The sequence below is a fragment of the Thamnophis elegans genome, chromosome 5, assembly GCF_009769535.1.
Source record: "Thamnophis elegans isolate rThaEle1 chromosome 5, rThaEle1.pri, whole genome shotgun sequence".
Classification (NCBI taxonomy): Eukaryota; Metazoa; Chordata; class Lepidosauria; order Squamata; family Colubridae; genus Thamnophis; species Thamnophis elegans.
In genome coordinates, this window is record NC_045545.1 from 34,096,143 (window position 1) to 34,117,775 (window position 21,633).

A 21,633-nucleotide genomic window follows, 5' to 3' on the forward strand; every position below is an offset into this window, starting at 1 on the left:
ACAAGAATTCCCGTGTCTTGGTCGAACGTCAGGACGGACGTCACACACTTGCACAGAAAAGCAACATTCCATTTCCGAACGGCTCGGCCGCTGCTGGCAGAGAGCTAGCAATGCTTGGCTCTGCTCCCGCCTCCTCCGCCCCTGTACGTATCTATCAGAGAAGCGATTTTCCGAGAAACCTCGGGATTTGTTGGCGGGGATCACGTGGGCAAGAAGCGGGTTTCTGATTGGACAATAGCCGGTATGTTCAGCCCCTTAGCACTGGCCTGTGATCTTGGAGGCTGAAACGGCCCGGCCGGGTTTTGGGCCCGCGGCGGATGCGGAAAGTGTTAGCCGCTGTATCGCGGGTTGCTCGGGAGTAAGTCCGCTGCGAATAGATCGAGACTTCCACGGTCGAGATCGTGCCGGCCTGAGAGACCATCTAGCCGGGCCCCGGAAGACCTTCGCCTTCAGGCCCATCGTGCTTCGCTCCTCCGCAGTCATCTTCGTAACCATGCCGGGTAGAACCAAGGCCTCGCCTGCCTGCGGTCCTGAGCAGCCCGAGGACTCGGAGAGCAGCCGTGGGGCCAAGGCCGGCGCTGTCCAGGAAGAAGCCGATGCGGAGAGCGGAGGCGCCGCCGCCGCCTCCTGCGAGCCCAGCCCCAACTTGGGCGATCCCGAGATCGTCAAGTCCCCCAGTGATCCCAAACAGTACAGGTACTCCCGAGATGCCCCCGCTGGCTGCCAAACACGGGCGGGTGGGTCGGATTGACAAGCTTTTTTTTTAACCAAAGGTCGCCCGGAAGAATTGAACCATACTTTCTCTCACCCACAGCCACAACATGGCTTGACGTAGCGATGGTAGTCTGATTTTATTTGGAGAGATCTAGAAGGTGAGAGGCTGATGCTCTATGCTGAAGGCCACCCTCACCAATTCATTGCCCTAAAAGAAAAGTGTGTGTGTGTTTGTGTGTGTGTTCAGTACAGTAGTTTCAACACTAGACAAGGGAGGGGGACAACAAATCATTCAGGGTTGGTCTTTCAGTTATTTGCAGATTGTAGTAATTTAGATCCTTTGTTGGGAGGCAGGTTGCAGAGGATGCTCATGTTTTGCTTGTGAGCAATCTCTGAGGACAGGTAGTCCATGACTTACGACCACAATTGAGCCCAAATTTCTGTTCTGCCTAAGTGAGACATTTATTAAGAGAGTTTGCCCCATTTTACGACCTTTCTTGCCACAGTTGTTAAGTGAATCGCTGGCTGTTAAGTTAGTAACACGGGATGTTAAGTGAATCTGGCTTCCCCATCAACTTTGCTTGCCAGAATGTTGCAAAAGCAGATCGTGTGACCTTTCAAATGTCATAAATATGAGTAAGTTGCCAAGCATCTGAATTTTGATCACTTGACTATGGAGATGCTGCAACGGTCATAAATCTGAAAGATAGCCGTAAGTCTCTTTTTTCAGGCTGTTGTAACTTCAAACAGTCACTAAACGACTATCTGATCAGCCTTGTGTTGAAACAAGATATTAGGTAGGACTAATGTTCCGATCCAATCTATATGTGGATTATTGAATTATTACCACTCAAGATAATTTACCAACCATGGATTTGGATTTGTCCCCAGAAGTTCAGAGCCATGTTTGGGCATAAACCATCCAGCTTAGTATTTAGTTAAGTTATAGAAAAATTCTGCTTCTGAGATGAAAATGGCATATAACTCAAAAGGATACTTTGCTATGAAAGAAAGTTTGGAAATATAAATGATTCCTGAATATGTGCATTTGACATGAAAGTGGGACTCACTGTCAGAATTGGAGCTTATTTTAGGTAAGTATGTATTTTTCATTCTTGTGTGACACCCATAATAGAAGACCAGTAATCTGAACTGTTCTGTGGAGTAAGTGTATGCTAATATTCGGTGGGGTGAGCCACATTGTTCATTCTGGAATTAATCCATTATTACATAAGATGTATTTTAAAAACAAATGAATAGTTTAGGCCTTGTTTGATCTAATAGTTCATTAAGAGACCCTGCAAAGACATGCTATACTAGGAATAATACAATTAGTTTTAATTCCAAGACATTGAAAAGAATATTTAGTTGGATGTCTGTTTAACTTTCTAGATACATCAGACTAAAAATGGATTATGTGCCTTGCTGATTTCGGACTTGCATAACCCAGATGGTAGCCCTTGTGCGGTATCTTCAGAGGGGGAAGATGAGGGTGACTCTGAAGAAGAAACTGATGATGATGATGATTCTGGAGCAGAAATAGAAGATGACCAAGAAGGCTATGATGATGAATGTGGTGATTATGATGAAGATTTAGATCCTGATAGTGAATTAGAAGAGCTAGCAGATAAGATGAAGCTCGGAAAAGAAATTGTACAGAAAAGCAGGTATGTATAATTAATTTGGATTGAGTAATGGTTATAGCAATAAACTGCTGTAGGCATTGGTGTAATTCACAGGTAGATTGCAATTAGTGTGAGTTTTAATAACGTGGTCTGTGATTTAGTGTAAATTGTAAATTGATGGTAGGTTGCATTTAACGCAATCCAAAATTTAGTAAGGCTAGTTTGTGCACAGTTGAGGCTGGTGCATTTGCAAGTGTAGTTGTGGTTTCAGATGCTGCTAATCTTCATGTTTGCAAAATGAAGAGAGAAAAATTGTCAGGAAAACAGCACAATTTGATATAATTGTATAACATGAAAATAATCGTAGCAAAGTTACAATGGAATGGGGTGTTGGAATGCTATGGAAGAATTTTTTTGCTTTCATTTTGCTTTCTGAAACTACTCTGACTTGTAAAACTATATTTAAGTTGTAAGTATATTCTTTTTATCCTTTACTGTAATACAGGTAGTCCTCGATTTACAACATTTTATGCACTTTAGTTTTCCCCCTCCCCTCTGTTTTAAGGTATGCATAAAAATGAACTAAGGTAAGGGACATGCATAGTCATGCAAACTTTGTCTTTCTGATTAAGAAATGTTAGGTAGGTGCAACAGTAATTCTTCTGTTTTACTGGAAAATCTAATATATTCAATGCTTTTGTGGTCTCCTTTTATGATTTTTCTGATAAATGTATCAATAACTTGTATTTGAAGATGCTGAGACAGGTCTTGCTTGTAAAGTCATAAATCCTCACTTTGACATACAGTATATCACAGCCATTAATGTCTAAACTGGTGGCAACAAAATTGAGTACACCCCTAAATGATAATGTCCAAATGGGGCCCAAGTAGCTTGTTTCCCTTCCTGGTGTCATGTGACTCGTTAGTGTTATAAGGTCTCAGGTGTGAAGGGGGAGCAGGTGTTTTAAATTTGGACATTATCACTTAGGGGTGTACTCACTTTTGTTGCCAGCAGTTTAAACATTATGGCTTTGTGTTGCATTATTTTGAGGGGACAGCACATTTGCACTGTTATGCAAGCTGTATACTTACTACTTTACATTGTAGCCAAGTGTCATTCCTTCAGTGTTGTCACATGAAAAGATATACTTAAATATTTACAAAATGTGATGGGGTGTACTCACTTCTGTGATATACTGTGGCTCTCATGTGCAGCTAAGGACCAGCATTCTTTATGTTGAATAGAACGGAGAAAAAAAGATCCTTAAAGATTTTGTTTTAATGGAAGAGTTTCACAGTTTTTATATGGCAGCCTATGATGTTTTTCTAAACATTTCTCTGTATTTCTCTTTCTTCAGTCTGCAGCTGCACTTTGTATTGGTGTCGGCAGTTTCTCTGACCCTAATGAGCTGCCTGGGCTGGCACATTTTCTGGAACATAGTACGTTTTGCTTTAAATGTATCTTTAATTGTTTTTAAGCCAAGTCAATTTTAATTTTATAATTTCCCATGTTTGTAATGTTTTTGTCAAATCAGTGCATACTTATTTGTGTCCATATTTGCAAAACGATATAGAATCTTACTGAAAGCAAAATAGTCATTAAAGTCATTTTGGGTAACTTTTTGTTAAACAAGCAGTTACGTACGGCTGGTCTCAGAATTCTGCTGTATCAACCATAATACAATTAATGACTAACTTTAATTTAATTTAATTTAATTGTGTGTTTAATCCTCATAAGTAGAGATGAGAATTGCTTTTTCTATAGATTATTCCTAAGTAATACACGGAAAGGCTATAGAAGAGTTGTGTTGTTGCGCATATGAATGCACAGAACAAGAAAGGATCTATTGCATGACTGATTACTAATAAGCAGTCCTTGACTTATGGCCATTTGTTCAGTGACTGTTCGAAATTGCAACAATACTCAACACGGCGGAATTAACAACTGGTCCATGAAGTTGCAGGATCATGTGAACTGGGTTCTTGGGTTTCCAACTTGCAGTTATGACTACACAATGAGCTGCAGTCACTTGATCGCCGCTTGAGACCTTCCCTGCCAGCTTCCCATAAGCAAAGTCAATGTGGAAGCTACAAGAAAGGTCACAACTTTTTATCCAGAGGAATCCAGCTATGGAATTTGAGATCCCAGGGATCTGTACTCTGTAACCACTCCACTGCCTGCCCACACTAGTGTGATGTATCCCATTCACAGAGCTTGGCTGTGGCCTATGGTGCTCCACAGTGCCATCCCGAGTCAACTCCCTGGGACTGCTGCCTCTTCCCATTTAACAACCCATGCAGTCCTGAGGTTATGATAGCAACAGGGACTTCTAGAATTGCCATTGCTGGGCAATGCAGTTGTGAGGCATCACACTTTACAACTATATATTGCTTAGTGATGGCAATGAGAGAAAAGAAGACTAATGTCTGTGTTATTTATATGTTTCTCTATTAGAATTGATAACTTTCTCCTATTTGGATTCTGTCCTAGTGGTTTTTATGGGTAGTTCAAAGTATCCAGATGAGAATGGATTTGATGCCTTTCTGAAGAAACACGGTGGGAGTGACAATGCATCAACAGACTGCGAACGAACGATCTTCCAGTTTGATGTACAGAGAAAGTATTTCAAGGAAGCTCTTGATAGGTAACTGAGCTGCAAAATGTAGTGAAACGACACTACATTTCAGTTAAGTATTTAATATTAACTATTTTAAGCTTAGTCCACTACGCTGGTTTACTTTACTTAAAGTTTTTAAGTAAACTCGGGGGCGGGGGGAGTAAATTTTAAAAATATTTTAACGATGAGATATTTTGAGAATATACGGATCTGTAAATAAATATAGAAGTTATTGCTTCAGAAGCTTACAAAAATTATCTTAGCAAGACAGATTTTTAAAATGAGTAAGCAGTTCTGTGGTGGAGCAGAGATGGGCAACTTAAAAGAAAGGGAATGTCAGGGCAGTGACACAAAGTACTACATTAACTAGAAAGAGTGCTTGGGGAGGGTGAGTTTTTTTAATTAAGTCAAGCAAATTTAGGGTTACACTACATCTTTCGTGCACATTTAATTTCAAAATGGTAAGATCTGTGCCACTGATCTTTAGCAGTGAGGTTGAGAGGAATCTTAGGAGGAAAAGGGGTTTTGAGGCCGTGACTGACTGCCTATAAGATAGGAAGACAGTTGTTCTGCAGAGAGGAATCTTGTGGGTCATTCAATGTCAAATTCTATAGGAAGATAATTAATTGTAACATTAAAATGAGAATTTTAAATAGAACTTCCAATGCCTGGGGCTTTTGTTAGAAAAAGCTGGGATGGTACACAGTTAGGACAATTCATACTGAAGAATAAAAGAATTGAGATTTCTTAAGATTTGCATAGAATTCGAGGGCGGGGGGAATTAACCATGTTGAGACAGGTCATATGACCTTTTGAAAACACTTTCTTATTATCATCTTAATTTTACACCAGACTCAGAATTTCTATTTACAATGATTTTCTGCTTCAGGTGGGCACAGTTTTTCATCACCCTTTAATGATCCGGGATGCAATTGATCGGGAAGTTGAAGCTGTGGATAGTGGTAAGAATTCCAGTATCTTTCAATTTCATATATTGTACTTTAAAATCTACCTTGCTTGGCCTGCAAATGGTAGTAGCATTCCTCCATCAACACAGGGGTGCTCTTACTAACTGAAGAGCAGGTAGTTTCAGGTTATAATGGCAGTGGGATTCCATTGCTAAATAGTGAGGTTGTTAAAATGCAACATTACATGACTGCATAACTTAGCAATGGCAGTCCTGGTAGTCCCAGTTACTCTTGTAACTTATTGAGGGTCATTAAGTGGGAAGTGGCAGATGTCTCAGGCAAGCAGAAGGGTAGGTGCCATTGGCAGCAGTAGTAGGTTGCCAATTTTGTTACTACTGGTTTGGGCACGTGCTTGCGCTTCTGCGCAATCCTTCTGTGCATGCTCAGAAGCGGGTGGGCGGAGCCTCCTGCCACCGCCGAACCGGCAGCAACCCATCTCTGATTGGCAGGTATGGAGCGTGGGTGGTGGCAAGGAGTATCGAGGGCAGGTGCTCTGGAGCCTGTGTAAGTGCTGAAGAGGGGTGAGTGGGGAGCTGTTAACACACACTTCAAAGTGCAGGTGGACAAAAAAAGTGGCCGGAGCGATTTCCAGATTCCTACTGGCTTCCCCATTCACTTAGTTTGTGGGAAACTGTCTGGGAACATCAGGCATATTCTTATAGCCAGGGTTGCTATTGTAGGCTAGGATTATCTTGAATCTGAAAGCCTTATTTTTTTTTAAACAGAATATCAACTTGCAAGGCCCTCTGATGCAAACAGAAGAGAGATGTTATTCGGCAGTCTCGCCAAATCTGATCATCCTATGAAAAAGTTTTTCTGGGGTAAGTGTACCTGTTTGACTGTCGGTATTGAGTTGATTTCAGATCTAAGAGTCTTTGCTATTAAATCCAGTAGCATCTACCAGTGAAATAGACCCCATCCTTCTCCATTGTTTCTAATTAAATTTGGAATCTGCAGAGGTCAAGAGCGCAATTCAGAGCAGATTTGGGAGTGCATGGGCAACTGTGAACAAAAAGAAAGAAATATGTGATGGGTTGAAGCCAGCCAGATTTAATGTATACATTTATGGATAGTACAGAAGTTAATCTGTATGGTAATCAAATAATATTTTGACTTCTGTTTTTAATTATGCCTTGATCATTGTAGCCGGGAATGGTTTAGCATAGCTAATGTTACAATGCTGAGTTTGTAAAACAAATGAAATTAAATTCTTGCTGTTACATGTTGGAGGAAAAAATCAAATGTATATTTGTAGCAAATATAGTTTACTTTAGTGGAATCAAACATTTTTACTGATTTGATTGATTCATTTATTTCAATATGATTTGATTTTGGCAATACCCAACTACAAACTGACTATGGGAAGCTTTAAGTATCCATTGTAATTAGTAAATTATTTTACAGAATTAAACAGGGATATCTGGAAAAGGGAAGAAGAAGCTGTTGGGAAAATACACATAACATAACAGGTGTATATTGGTTGCTAGAGCCCTTTCAGCTGGGAGTGAGGTTAAGTTGCACTTTAGAACCTTCTCCAGAGCAATTACATTACTGGACAAAGCAACAAGCTGTGTTTGCAAGGGAAATTTTTAGTATGCAAAGGATTAATCAACTAAATCTGGAGGTTCATTAGCATTACATTCATTAGCAAAGAAATCAATATAAGGAGTACAAAATGAAATACAAATACTGAATTAGTTTAATACAGTGACACGGCACACACAACAACATGACTAGTATAATGTGGTACTGTGAGGTAATAATGCACACATGACTTTAAACCCTATATACTAGTGAGACTTTCTTGTCTTCTCTCATATTGATCCTCTTACAATGCTCTCTTATAAGTGCTTATAATTTGCATTCTTCATCATTTGTTTCAGCTAGTTAAGATAAGGATTTAGGAAGACATCAAGAAGGGCTACAGATGCAGAGAAAGGAAAATAAAACATATTGGAAGAAAAAAGATAGGACTCTTCTTGTTATTTGCCATTTCTTTCTGGCAGATGGTGCAGAACAGTGTGATCTGGATAAATGAGGCTCAGATAACACCTCAAACTATACAAAATAAAAGTAATTCTGTGATAACAGAGACTTTACTCAGAACTTTTACTATGACAGCTTTGCTTTTTGTGATAATCGTGAATACATTGCCACTTTCATTTGAAAATTAATCTGTAGAATCCTTACAAGAGCTGGTGACAGCCACTATGTTTGGTGGCATGAAAATGTGATTAAATAAATTCATAACGGGCAAGTCTATTGAGGGCTATTTGTCTTTAACAGTTCAATACTATTTTGAGGAGACCATGCCTCTGGATACCTGTTACAGTGAAATATGAGTCTCTGGCTCATATTTGTGAGCCTCAAAGAAATATCTCTGGCTGGCCACAGTAAAAAACAAAACATTAAACTAATATAGTTGGTATGATCCAGCAGGATTTATACTCCCATGAGTTTAAATCCAAGTTGTTATGTATTTTGTCCCTGCAGAGGAAAAGAGCGTTCATCCTTTTGATGAGTATAAAAGTTTCAAGCAGAGATTCCATAACTAACCAGTTCTTCATTCTGTAAACTTCATTTACAGGTAATGCAGATACCCTGAAACATGAGCCAAAAGAAAATGGGATTGATACCTATACCAGGCTGAGGGAATTCTGGCAGCGATATTATTCAGCGCACTATATGACTTTAGTTGTGCAGTCAAAAGGTAAGAGCTCTTCATTTGAAATTGCAGAACATTTCCTTTGCTACTTTAAAGCTCTACATGGTATCGGACGTGGCTACCTGAAAGACCGCCTCCTGCCAATTACCTCCCTGAGACCCATTAGATCGCACAGATTAGGCGTCCTCCGGATTCCATCTGCCGGCCAATGTCGGCTGGCGACCCCCCGGGGGAGGGCCTTCTCTGTAGCTGCTCCGGCCCTACGGAACGATCTCCCCGTTGAGATCCGGACCCTTACTACCCTTCCGGCCTTCCGCAAAGCGACCAAGACATGGCTGCTCCGGCAGGCCTGGGGCTGTTGAATTATCCAGCCCCATCCTATGTTATGAATGTTGTTGTATTTTTAATTGTTGTTTTTATTTTATATTCCCCCTTCCCTTTTATTTGTAAGCCGCCCGGAGTCTTCCGAGAGTGGGCAGCATACAAGCTAAATAAACTAAACTAAACTAAACTAAACTAACTACTAAGTAGTGATTCACTGGATGATTACAGATTAGGTCTGGTATCCCCACAGGAGGAGGTAGTTTTAAAAATCCTATATATGTTGTTGCTTCAGTTAGGTGGAGCAGTTCCACAGGAAATTCCAAGAAAATTCAGCCTGTGGGCTTTGTAATATTGGCACCTCTGCATTGGCTGCTTGAACAACAGATCCTCACCTTTCTCTTCTTTTCCTGATGATGTGCTGCTTGTTTTCCCTGTTATGTGCCATCACTTTTTTTTCCCCTTCCTCAATAGAAATCTTGGATACTCTGGAAAAATGGGTGACTGAAATCTTCTCAGAGATCCCAAATAAGTAAGATACATTTTCCTATTGTGTGTAATAAGCAGGGTATTAAATTGGGTGCACCCTTCTCCAACTTATATAATATTAGAGATTTGATTTACTGAGCCCTGGTCTTTAGTTTCTCATCCTTTCCTCTCACTTGCCAGCTGCTGGTTTATATTCTGTTTCTTTTGCCAAACTACTTAAAGTTAATAGTAAGGAGAAAATAAAAATCCGATTTAGTCAGTTTCAGATTTCTACATATAACTCAAATGAGTTGGAGAGAACACTTTATACAATATATAGGAAAATTCTGTTCACATATTTATCAATTTATTTAGAAAAAATATATATGATTGTCTGATTCATAGTGGTTCTGGATAGCTTACAAAAATAAAATCCCAAATACAAAGCTCAGTAACCCCTCCCTCCAAGTGTCAGCAACCAAACCAACCAATTTAAGGGCTCCATATGATCCTGGGGTCCCAAAAAACCTATATTAAGTCCTTTTGAAAGGGTGTCAAGGTGGGGGCCAGTCTTATTTCCCCAAGTATGATGTTCCATAGGGAGGGAGCCACAATGGAGAAGGTAGACCTCCTTAAGAGAGGGGACCCATTACTCTGCCTGCCTGCTCTGGAGAATCAGGTAAATGTAGCTGGAAGAATACAGTCCTTCGAATAACCTGTCCCCAGGTATGCAAGCAGGGCTTTAAAAGTGAGAACCGACACCTTGAATTTGACCCAGAAGCAGATCTGCAATCAATGCAGCTCCCACAATACATTGTAAAGATTAGATCCTGTTTTTTTACTCAAGGATAAAGATTGGATGGGCATCTTGACCAAGCATGCATACATTTCTTGTTGCAATAAGTATCTGAGGGAGATGGGCGGTTAGCAAATAAGAAATATAAGAGATAGACAGATAGATAGATGGATGGATGGACGGACAGACGGACAGACAGACAGACAGACCTGTTGCTCTGCATAGTGATTTTGTTTTTTACCTGTTTGTATGCTATCTAGACCCTCTTGTCTTTTCCACATGTACAAGCTAAATTCCAAGTGCAAAACAGAATGGGACATCCCTAAAGAAATCACATGCTATTTTTATAAATAGGAACAGGACTCTGAATCCAGAAGCCCTTGGTCATAGCTATAGGCTTTGTGTGTGTATTGCCATAGATAGAAATATTTTCTGATGAACAAGCGGCAACATTGATAATTCGTTACGACTAAGGATTTGATCCCTGGAATTGAATAATCCCTTAACAACCGGTGTTGAGAAATATATACGGCCTGATCTCATAGAGTGATTTGATTTGTGATGGTCCTTGCTGAATTAGGAAGATGTGTGTGCACGCATATATGTAAATATATGTGTTCTTTCTTTTCAAGTGATTTAACCAGACCAACATTTGGCCATCTGACAGATCCTTTTGACACTCCAGATTTTCCTAAACTTTACAGAGGTGAGTGATGTAGCTGGGTAACTACCACTGCTATTTACTGTGAATCCCCATCTGTTTTAAAATTCCTAGCTTTAAAATGCATGCTGTTTTTTGTTTCGCATGTGGAAATGTTGAGAAATCTGGAATTATCCTGACTTTAGTTATTCATAACGAAAATTTCTTTATTTTTAGTGGTTCCAATTCGAAAAACTCATTCTTTAAACATCACTTGGGCTCTTCCTCCACAAGAACAGTATTACAGGTAACTATAAATTGTTGTTCCCTCCTGCCTTGCCCCCTCCCTCCCTACTTCCAAGGATATTCAGTGAAAATGGATTAGGTCAATTTATTAAAAGTCTAGTGTGGAATATCTGACCATTTAATTTTGATAATCGTGTTATATAAGTTTAAATGATAGCAAGTACAGGTAATATTTGACTGTGACCCGACAAATGCGCGAACGACAAAAGCGCGCCGACAAAACCGCGGCGCTAAAACCGTGATGTCAAAAGCGTGCCGACAACAGCGCGTCAACAAAAGCCCGCCAACAGAAGCGCGATTTAAGTTAAGGTAAGGTTTAGGGTTAGGTTTAGGGTTAGGTTTAGGGTTAGTTTAGGGTTAGGGTTAGGGTTACAGCGCGCTTCTGTCGGCGCGCTGTTGTCGGTGCGCTTCAGTGCTCATTCGTCGGCATGCTTTTGTCACCGCAGTTTAGTCAGGCGCGCTTTTGTCGTTCGCGCATTTGTGGTGGAACCATATTTGACATATGACCACAATTGAGTCCCAAGCCTATGTTATTAAGTGGAAAATTTATTAAGTGACTTTTGCCCCATTTTACAACTTTTCTTGTCACATTTGTTAACGGAATGACTGCAGTTGTTAAATTAGTCACATGGTTGTTAAGTTAATGTGGTTCCCCATTGACCTAGTTAGTCAGAAGTTTGCGAAAGGGGATCACATGATCCCAGGACACTGCAACCATCATAAATGTGAATCAGTTATCAAGCACCAGAATAATAAATCACATGACTATGGGGATGCTGCAATGGTCATAAGTGTGAAAAAATGGTCTTGAGTCACTTTTTTCAGTGCCGTTGTAACTTCAAACAGTCACTAAATGAACTGTTGTAAGTTGAAGACTACCTGTATGTTCTACTTATGGCAACCCAGGAAGGTGACCTTTATAAAGTATTATTCCCCCAATTCCCATCATTTTAGGGCTGCCTGTTTTACAGACTTATTTTTTTATGTTTTAACCTGAATTTTCAAATTACGGTTAATGTTTTTTCACTTTGCAGGGTGAAGCCACTTCACTATATTTCTTGGCTTGTTGGACATGAAGGGAAAGGAAGCATTCTTTCATATCTTAGGAAAAAGTATGTATACAAATGAAAATTGCTGGTATTTGCCATGATAAATTTGCTGAGGTTGAAGCAGACCCTTGCTTGAAAACCTTAAGCAGAACACTTTACAAGGGTCATGTGAAGTAGTGCCACTTCATTACATGAGTCACCAGGATTCTATCCCCTAGCATGATGCTTTCAGTATAGCATCTCAGCACAGGAAAAAAAAACATGAGACATTCCACTTTAACTCCTCCAACAAGAAGGTGTTGAAGTAGCTTCACCAAACTTTTACAAAAGACCACTAGAAAGCAACAAAACAAACCAATTAGAGTGAAGCTTCTGATGCAGTGCCAAGAGATCAGATGCTGTTCTGTGGAATTAAATAAAGGAAGGCCTCTCCATCCCATTTTCAAGGCTTCCCTTAGGCTTGTTTTTACTTGTCAAACAGGCAAAGAATTGCAGACAGTAAACTGGTATTAGCCTAAATGACAACACCCAGATAAGGGATCTAAAGGCATTTGGGAAGTCCGCCACATCTAGAATATTGAGTGTTGGGAATGCTTGTGTGAAAAAGCTCTACAGTAGGACTGGGAGAAATTTTGATTCGCAAAATAGCAGTAACCAACCAAAAGACAAGCCAGTGATGTTAAAAAAAACACTGCCTGAGAAAATAAAATCAAAATAAACACAGAATTGAGTCTCCAATTGTAGATAATATAGTTGCCTCTTAAATCAGGAAAAAATTTTTTTGAAAAGTACATGGCACAAAAAAATCTCCAAACTAAGCACAATACACTGAGTCTAGCCCAAATTATACTCTCATTTGCTTGAACCTGGAGTGGGAAACTATGGTAACTTTACAACCGGTGGACTTTAACTCCCAGAATTCCTGAGCCAGCCATACTGACTCAGGAATTCTGGGAGTTGAAGTCACCAGTCATAAAGATGCCATAGTTGCCCACTTCTGGCTTAAACCAAGCCAGATAGGCAAATAGGATCAAAATAGCTAAACTAAAACAGACTAAAACAGAAATACCCACTCACCCAGGGCACAGGCAATACCACTTCCTTACATATATTACATTTTTCAAGGCTGAGCCAAGATCATTGCCTCTGAGGGAAGTTCATTTGTTGAATATTTTTAGATTTTCCTCCAGCAGCACAGATAATCAGAGTTACAAATCATTGGTGGTACATTGGAAACATATTAAAATTTTTAATAATTTGCACTTCTTAATTTTTGTAAGAGTATGGTAAATGTTTTTTCCAGATTCTGGGCACTTGCATTGTATGGAGGAAATGGTGAGACCGGGTTTGAGCAAAACTCAACCTACTCTGTCTTCAGTATTTGTGTGACCCTGACTGATGAAGGTTACAAGCATTTCTATGAGGTAAATTTGAATTGCAGTTTAGAATGGTTATTCAGCTTATTCATAAGCTTATTCAGTTTATTCAGATGTCCTTGACTTGAACATTTTGAACCTTTCCTCCTTCAGGTTGCTCACGTTGTATTCCAGTACTTGAAAATGTTGCAGCAAGCAGGACCTGAGCAAAGGTAATGAAATCTCTGTTTGATTTTAGTCAAGAAAAGTTGGTGTTGTTTGTGTCTTTCCTTCTTTTTTCTGTGTTTTGTATATTTGAGCTGACATAGTACATAGCTGTTAAAACTATATGGAGAAACGGGAAATTCAGAGGAGTGAAAATACTTCTTTTCAAAGGTACTATTCCTTTCTCTAACCCACTGTTTTCTAGTTCACTCACTGACTGTGTTGGTTAAAGATGAATATAATTCAAAAACCTGAACAGCAGAAGATTAGAAAAAAAATGGCTGATTCTCCTGTGTGCTGCTTGGGGAATCAAATCATGGGTTAACTTTGTCCATTAGCCTAGAGACTGAGTATGTAAATTTTGACCACGCCTCCTCTGACTGGACCGGGCCAGTTTTTTTACTCAGTCCAGCCTAACGAGACATATCTCAATTTTCTCTCTAGACTAATCGACAAATTTCATCTAATTGGATTCAGCAGTCACTTATTGCGGTTTTTAAACTGGTCTATTTCCTTCAGAGGTGGAGGCGGCAGTTCGCTGCCAGCCCAGACCCTCCCCGCCGTCGGATCTCTTGCCTGGGATCGGGGGCTGCAAGGTCCATAGGCTCGTCACGCCAGGACACAGCAGAGGCGCTCCAAGAGTGGAGTTTGGTGTTTCCTCCCCTCGCTTACTGTTTGTGCGCGTCCTGGGCTGGTGCGCCGCCATGCCCCGGGAGTGACCCACCTACGTGGCGCGGTTCACCCAGGCATCGTCCCTTGCCACGCGGTGTTTATTTGGATGGAACTGTGGCCAGTTTCGCCACGGGGCTTGCGGCTTGCAGGATTCCCAGGCGTCCATTCAGGGACTTTGGCGGTTTGAATATTCGCGCCCTCTGGGGCAGTTGCCATTTTGAATCGGGCTTTGCGCACGCGCCGGAATCGGCCAGAGAAAGCGGGGCGTGTAATTTCGCGCCCAGGCATCGGCGCCGCCCCGACGATCCTCCTCTTTCCCTCACTTGCGGTTTGCTGAGTCAGTGAGGAGGTCGTTTCAGCACAGCTACTGTTTTCACATGGCGCTTTGTGTGGTGGAGCAATTTCGTGGCGTTTATTCATTAAATGAGGTTGGGCCTTTCGAAATCTCTCTTTCGCTCGCTACAATGGCAGACCAGTCTGTGTCCAAAGGTACCGTGGAGCCCATTTGTGAGCCCTGTTCCCCTGGTGAGGGAGGGGCTAGCCCAAGGCCCGGGAGGGCCGCTACTAGGGCCTCCAGCCATAGGCCTCGGGCCTCATTAGGGACAAGTCCCAGAAGCGCAAGGATAAGACCAAGGCACCATCTAAGGCCTCTGGGGCGCCTAGCAGCTCATCCCCAGTGCTGATCCCGCAACGTGCTTCCCCAGCGCGCCCTACAGAGCAGGGTTGGTCTCCTGATATCCAACTGCCTCGGGCTCCCATTTCCGCGGAAGGGATTTTTGGGCCCCAATTCCCTCCTCCCATTTCGGAGTTTAGTGTGGCTTCGACCCGCTCACCCCCGCGTGCAGGGCCTTCACTCCTAAGGTAAGTTATCCATTACCTGTCTAAAATCAATTGAAAGTAGTTTCATAATAGATGCATAGTAAAAGTGTATTTTCTAAATTTGGAAGTGGGAAGGCAGTCACATTCTGACCTAGGAGGTTCTGAGACAGGGGTATCAAACACGTCGTACGGTAATGTCACGTGACATCCCTGCTGTAAAGGTATGAGGCATATTTAGGTCCTTGAATTGGTCAGAATAGAGTCAGACATGTTCTACCCTTATTGATAAATGAGAAAAACTCCCCTTTTTGGCTTGGCTGCTGAGTATTTGAAAGTTTGTGTATGCTTTTACTCTGAAACCTTTATTTCTGCAAATATATACTTAACAAAATATATTGAAGATACACTGCTTTCATCCACAGAATATGGGAAGAGATCCAGAAGATTGAAGCGAATGAATTCCATTATCAAGAACAGGTATTGAGATGATCAGATTTATGTCATGCAAAATATTAACACTCTTCTTCTGAGTATTTGGTTTCGTGATATCGACTCCTGTCTCATTACATATTTTAATTTTTTAAATTTTCCTTTTTGGTTTTCAACTCAAATTAACACTTAACCTTCCATTACCCCTAAACATACGCTCTTTCATTCAGATGTTTGTTATCATTTCTAAGAATTTTGGGGTTTTTAAAAAAAATATTTCTATGCTTCCACAAATTTTGGGTTCTTCTATTGATGCTGTCTGACATATAGCAGGTAAACATAGAAATGACATAACTGATCAGAATGTTAGTGATTTGAATTACATTTTGCTGATATATCTTAAGAATTTGGAGTTCATCTCCTTGGTAACTAAATCTGGTTCTTCATTCAAAGCAACAGTGTCCAAACTGTAGGGAAAATGATGGTCTGCATTCATCTCCAAGTTAGCTTACATGGAAAAAAATATTCAAAGGACCATATCATGAAGCAAAATGATTTGTTTTTTCAGACTGATCCAGTTGAATATGTAGAAAGTCTTTGTGAAAATATGCAGCTTTTTCCAAAGGAGGATATTTTGACAGGAGACCAACTTCTCTTTGAATATAATCCAGAGGTAGGTGAAAAATGTTAAAGCTCTTGCTTAATATGTAAGATAACTCTGACCTTGGATGATAGGAAAATATTTTTACCATGAGTTCCTGTTTTAGAAGATAAACGTTATTACTTCAAGATTTATCATTCATTTCAAAGGGAAGTCAAATAAAGATCTGGAATTTTGTGTCACAGAAGGAAGTTCTAATTGAATCTTTTTTTTTTTTTTTACAGATAATTGCTAAAGCACTTAACCAACTGATTCCCAGTCAAGCCAATCTTATTTTATTATCTGCCTCCCATGAAGGCCAGTGTCACCTAAAGGAGAAATGGTTTGGGACACAATACAGTGTTGAAGGTATAAGAATAGTCCATCTGTCTAAATTTCAGGAACTAAAATTGACAGTATAAAAAGCTTTGATTCGGTTTGATTTCATATAAACTGTGATGTAATTGAACGATTTTTTTATTTATGGATTTCTGGCCTTTTCCTCTAGTTTATTTTGTTGTCTTTCTCTTGTCTTTGATCATAGCAATACAAACTAGAGGCAATTCAAAAAGAAAAATTACTGGAAACTAGCTCAACAAGCCTTACACTAATTCACTTTCACCATCCACAAATGATTTTTAACATTGAAAATTATAGTTAAACCATAGTTTAATGCAACAGGAAACAGAATGCATTTACCTAATTCCTATCTCACAGTGAGTCATAATAAGATTGTTGATAGTTGGAATTTTTCTAACATTTTGTTGATGAGACAATCATTCATACAAAATATTTATTGGACTAAGCAAAATTTTATAGACTGTTAAATTATGAGCTTGCAATCAGAATGGCTATGTTAATTCATTGCAGTAATCCTCAGAGAAGAAACTCTATGGCTCATCATGATTTGACTGTTAAAACAAATTCATATTAACAAATTTTAGACAGGGTAGAAATAGATTGGATACAAATTTATACAGTGCATGGTTAGATTGGACCCATTTAATCAAAATGACTTAAGTTAGCTGTAACTGCTTAATTCCTGATCCATCCGGTGGAATTTATGCCGTAGTTAATTAAAGAATTAATTAAAGAATGTTCAGGTTTATGAGCTGTGTATAAATTCAGCTCGATGCATGTTTCAATGTCCTCCATTATCTCTGGAAATTTGATATGTGTTATGAGAGAAGAAGCATGTATCTTAGCTATGCATATCACTGAAACTAGGTTTATTATTGTGGTTTTACCAAGTTATTGTAATATTAATATTTACAGATGTTGATCAACACTGGAGTGACACATGGGCCAGTGACTTCAAATTAAATCCTGACTTACACCTGCCAGAAGAAAATAGATACATTGGTGAGTAACGTATGAATTCCTCCTAAATAGTTTAAACTATAATCATTCTGTGTATGCTATTATTATTTTGCCATTTTAAAAGAAAGGTGTCTGTAAGTAACAGAGTTATTCTGTTAGATTTCTGCCATTTTGGCCCCATACGAATTAGGGGAAATTAGGGGAATCTGTATTGTTTGTTGTCACAGAAACATTGTGCCATTTGGTTGCTTAATTATAAACAGGTTTAAGCATTTCATTTTGTTACATAGTACTTGTTTGTTGATGTGAAATAATAACCCCATCTTTCATCATTGTAGCAACTGATTTTGCTTTGAAGGATCCTGATTGCCCTCAGACAGAATATCCAGTCAACATAATGAGTTCTCAGCAAGGTTGTTTGTGGTACAAGAAGGATGACAAATTCAAAATCCCTAAAGGTAACTATTTTGTGGCGTCTTTGAGTAAAACGCCTAATGAACCTCTACCTATGGCTTAGACAGCACTTATTCCTTTTGATTTCTCATATGGCAACTTTTGTTTTACTCCAGATATATCTCTGGGCAATGTTGTCTGGCATTAACCCATATCAGTGTTTCACTTTACATATGTGTCACTTCTATTGAGTTGCACTATCAACTTGGCATTGAGCAGGCTTTAGAATTTAAATGTATGAAAGGGCATTTAAAAATAATATTACAAATACATTTCCTAACATAAAATAGGTTTTCTATTTTAACAAATCCTCACTTTTTAGCCTTTACGTTTCATCCATGAAACCACCTATAATCGAGCACCATCTGATGAAAATTTTACCTCAAGCAATACATTGATATATAACTTATTACTTAAGACAAAACCAGTGGTTTCTATTCCATTTCTGTGTTACAGTTTCTAAAATGAAGACAACACAACCTGAACTGTCATTTCAACATTGACTTTGGTTTGAGATACTTCTAGACTCTAACAACCTTACTCTTTATGTTGATACTAGAATGTCAAGCTCAGTATTTGATCACTGATTTGTGGACCACCGTACAGATAGTCCTCTACTTAGAACCACAATTGATCCCCAAATTTCCATTGTTAAGCAAGGCAGTTGTTAAATGAATTTTGCTCCACTTTGCAGCCTTTTTTTTTGCCACATGAATCATGCAATTATTAAGTGAATTGTCTGGTTGTTGAGTAATTTGGCTCCCCCCCCCCCAATTGACTTTGCTTGTCAGACGCCAGCTGGGCAGGTTACATGACCCTGGGACAGTGCAGTTGTCACAAATACATGCCATTTGCCAAGCATCCAAATTTATGACCATAAAGATCCTCCATTGGTTGTGAAAACCAGTCATAAGTCGCTTATTTTAGTGCCATTGTAACTTCCAACAGTCACTAAAAAAATGGTTGTAAGTTGAGAACTACCTATATACATGTCCTTCTGTTTGCTAGATGTGCTGTCTCAATCTTCCTATTGGATAGAGCACTCCCCCCCCCCCAAACTTTAAAAAAAAAGACTCCAAGGATCTTTCTAAATATCCACTTTTTAATACAGCTTTGTCAGAGTCCCCTATCTATTTTTTTTAGCTCCTATTTCCTGGAAAGGCTTTCATTTTTAAGATCCAGTGGCCAGAGAGCCCTCACATTAGGGAGGTCAGAGTGTTAAATGGTCTGTTTTATGTGCAACAATTTTCCATGATGAATGATATGGCTGTGAGCATGAACATGTAGCCTGTAGGACTGGAAAGACTGCTGCTTTAGAAAGGACAGTGAATCTACCGTAATCAACATAGATATCAACCTGCTTTTTTTATAGAGGAATCCTAATCTAAGGTCTAGAAGAGATACATAGACTTGATAAAAATTCTGTGTTGTGTGCCACTGCTCATTATAGCTTTTTTCCCCCTCCCCAGCTTATATCCGTTTCCATCTGATTTCACCGCTGATCCAGCAATCTGCTGAGAAGTAAGAGTTATAGGTTTTGGTCTAATCCTTGATTTGTTTTATTGTTTTGCTGTAAAAATATTTTAAATGAGCTTTAAGTTAGGGAGTGAGTGTTAGGACAGCAAGTACTGATAGTTGATAGTAGGAGCTCTCATGCTGTTATGCATTTTTATAGCTAAATGCAATATGTAGTCAAGCAGCAATTGATGCAACATTGCAGTTAGCTATAACTTATTAAATTAGGAGACTCTTAATTAAAGGGCCCATGACATAAAATATTAACCTCTTGCATTCAAAAGAACAGAATTTATTATATTGAAAGCAACTTCAGATCACAAAAAGCAAGCATTTTAGTGATTTTTATAGTTCAAATGATCCAAATCCAAGTATGACAGGAGTGTCATGTCCACAATGTAACATTTCAAATGATGCATAAAACAAATGTTGACCATACTTGGTTGATGCATTCTATAATTCTGCTTCTGTAAATATGTTGATTTTTGTCATAAGTCCCCTTCGGGGGAAAAGGGCGGCATATAAATATAATAAAATCAATCAATCAATCAATCAAAACCTTGGCTGTTTTTGAAGGAATGTGTAATTCCAAAAAGTTTCCCAAAGAAACATTCTCAAATTCTTACCTTTGTCTCCCTTGTCTCAACTTAATGTGGTCAGTGTGGTGCTCTTTGATACTTTTGTGAACATCCTTGCACACAACCTTGCTGAACCTGCATATGAAGCTGATGTTGCTCAGTTGGAATATAAGCTGGTAGCCGGAGAACATGGATTGATCATTCGTGTGAAAGGCTTCAATCATAAGCTACCTGTAAGTTTTGATCTATTCGGGCCTTGAATTCTTTCTGAAAAGTCCTTTTAAGAAGGGTCAAATAATGAATTAGTTTATTATTGTTGTTGTAGTTGCTGTTTCAGCTCATCATTGACCACTTAGCTGATTTCAGTTTTACTCCAGAAGTTTTTGAGATGATAACTGAGCAGTTGAAGAAGACTTACTTCAACATCCTTATCAAGCCAGAAACTCTGGCCAAGTAAGTGTCTGGAGTATATGAACCAGGATGATTTCAGTCATTGCGCTATGCAAGAAGATTTATTTGTTTTTGGTTCATTGTCTAATCCATCTTTAGTTTAGTAACTGGAATTTCTAATTCATGGCTTCTGGCTTAACAGAACCAACACTGCTGATATTGGGCAGCAAAAAATGACATTTATCATTGAAAACTGGTCCCTGATTCCATCCCCTTAGAAACCCAAAACGCTCCAGAAATGTTGGCCACATCCATTCCGGTGAAATATTTTGGTACATGGATAACAATTGATAATAAGAACAAGATAGGGATGAAATATTGCATGTTCATAAGACGAGGATTGAGACTCGTAATACTTAGGAGAATAATTGGGAGTTGATTACTGCAATAAACTTTTTGAGTGCTCAATTATCTTGAGTGACTGCTGTGTTAGTCTAGAAAACATCAGATAAGAAAATACACTTTCTTGTGCAAGATTTATTAAACTTTTCACTATATAAAAATTGTACCCAGAACTAAAGGACTAAATTGCAGTTCAAGAAACAGGAAACAAGACTGGGACTGGGTCTTGTTTGGGTGTATATTATGAGCAGATGGTCTTTTATGAGCAGATTACTTTGAAGTTTTCTTATATTTCGTACCCTTCATTTCTAGAAACAGATTTGATCTCCCACCCCTTTATGCCCTGCATGTTGGAAAATGATTTTCTTCCTTTAATTATTCCTATCTCCAAATTGTTTAAAAATCACATATTTAGTTATACTCAGTTGTGTGGGGAGGGAGGTGTCCGTAAAAGACAAATGCATGTGAAATTCAAATATATGTAATGTACAGAATGTTTATGTAAAAAGTATGTAAATTATACACATGTTCACACATTTTCCCCTGATTATGGAGTTGATTTGTACTTGGAATGATGTAGTTTGGGTAAATGCAAATGCATTTACTTTTGGATCCGAATGTAGCTTATAGGCGATGCTGTTAAAACCAACATACCAGTAAACATG

At 39.3% G+C, this 21,633-nt stretch overlaps 1 protein-coding gene across 1 annotated transcript in view; it reads left to right on the top strand.

Moving 5' to 3' along the window:
• The first annotated feature begins 302 nt into the window (after window positions 1-302).
• Window positions 303-21,633, top strand: part of NRDC (nardilysin convertase) — a 30,821-nt gene continuing 9,490 nt past the window's right edge. Inside the window, 24 exon segments of the mRNA XM_032217631.1 lie at window positions 303-345; window positions 348-709; window positions 2,116-2,341; window positions 2,344-2,381; window positions 3,698-3,779; window positions 4,831-4,984; window positions 5,847-5,860; window positions 5,863-5,919; window positions 6,651-6,746; window positions 8,513-8,635; window positions 9,386-9,443; window positions 10,808-10,881; window positions 11,053-11,122; window positions 12,156-12,233; window positions 13,474-13,594; window positions 13,700-13,758; window positions 15,664-15,718; window positions 16,239-16,343; window positions 16,556-16,679; window positions 17,586-17,672; window positions 17,969-18,088; window positions 19,553-19,604; window positions 20,259-20,409; window positions 20,502-20,629. Coding sequence (XP_032073522.1) covers window positions 318-345; window positions 348-709; window positions 2,116-2,341; window positions 2,344-2,381; window positions 3,698-3,779; window positions 4,831-4,984; window positions 5,847-5,860; window positions 5,863-5,919; window positions 6,651-6,746; window positions 8,513-8,635; window positions 9,386-9,443; window positions 10,808-10,881; window positions 11,053-11,122; window positions 12,156-12,233; window positions 13,474-13,594; window positions 13,700-13,758; window positions 15,664-15,718; window positions 16,239-16,343; window positions 16,556-16,679; window positions 17,586-17,672; window positions 17,969-18,088; window positions 19,553-19,604; window positions 20,259-20,409; window positions 20,502-20,629 — 2,462 coding nt within the window. The 5' untranslated portion in view covers window positions 303-317.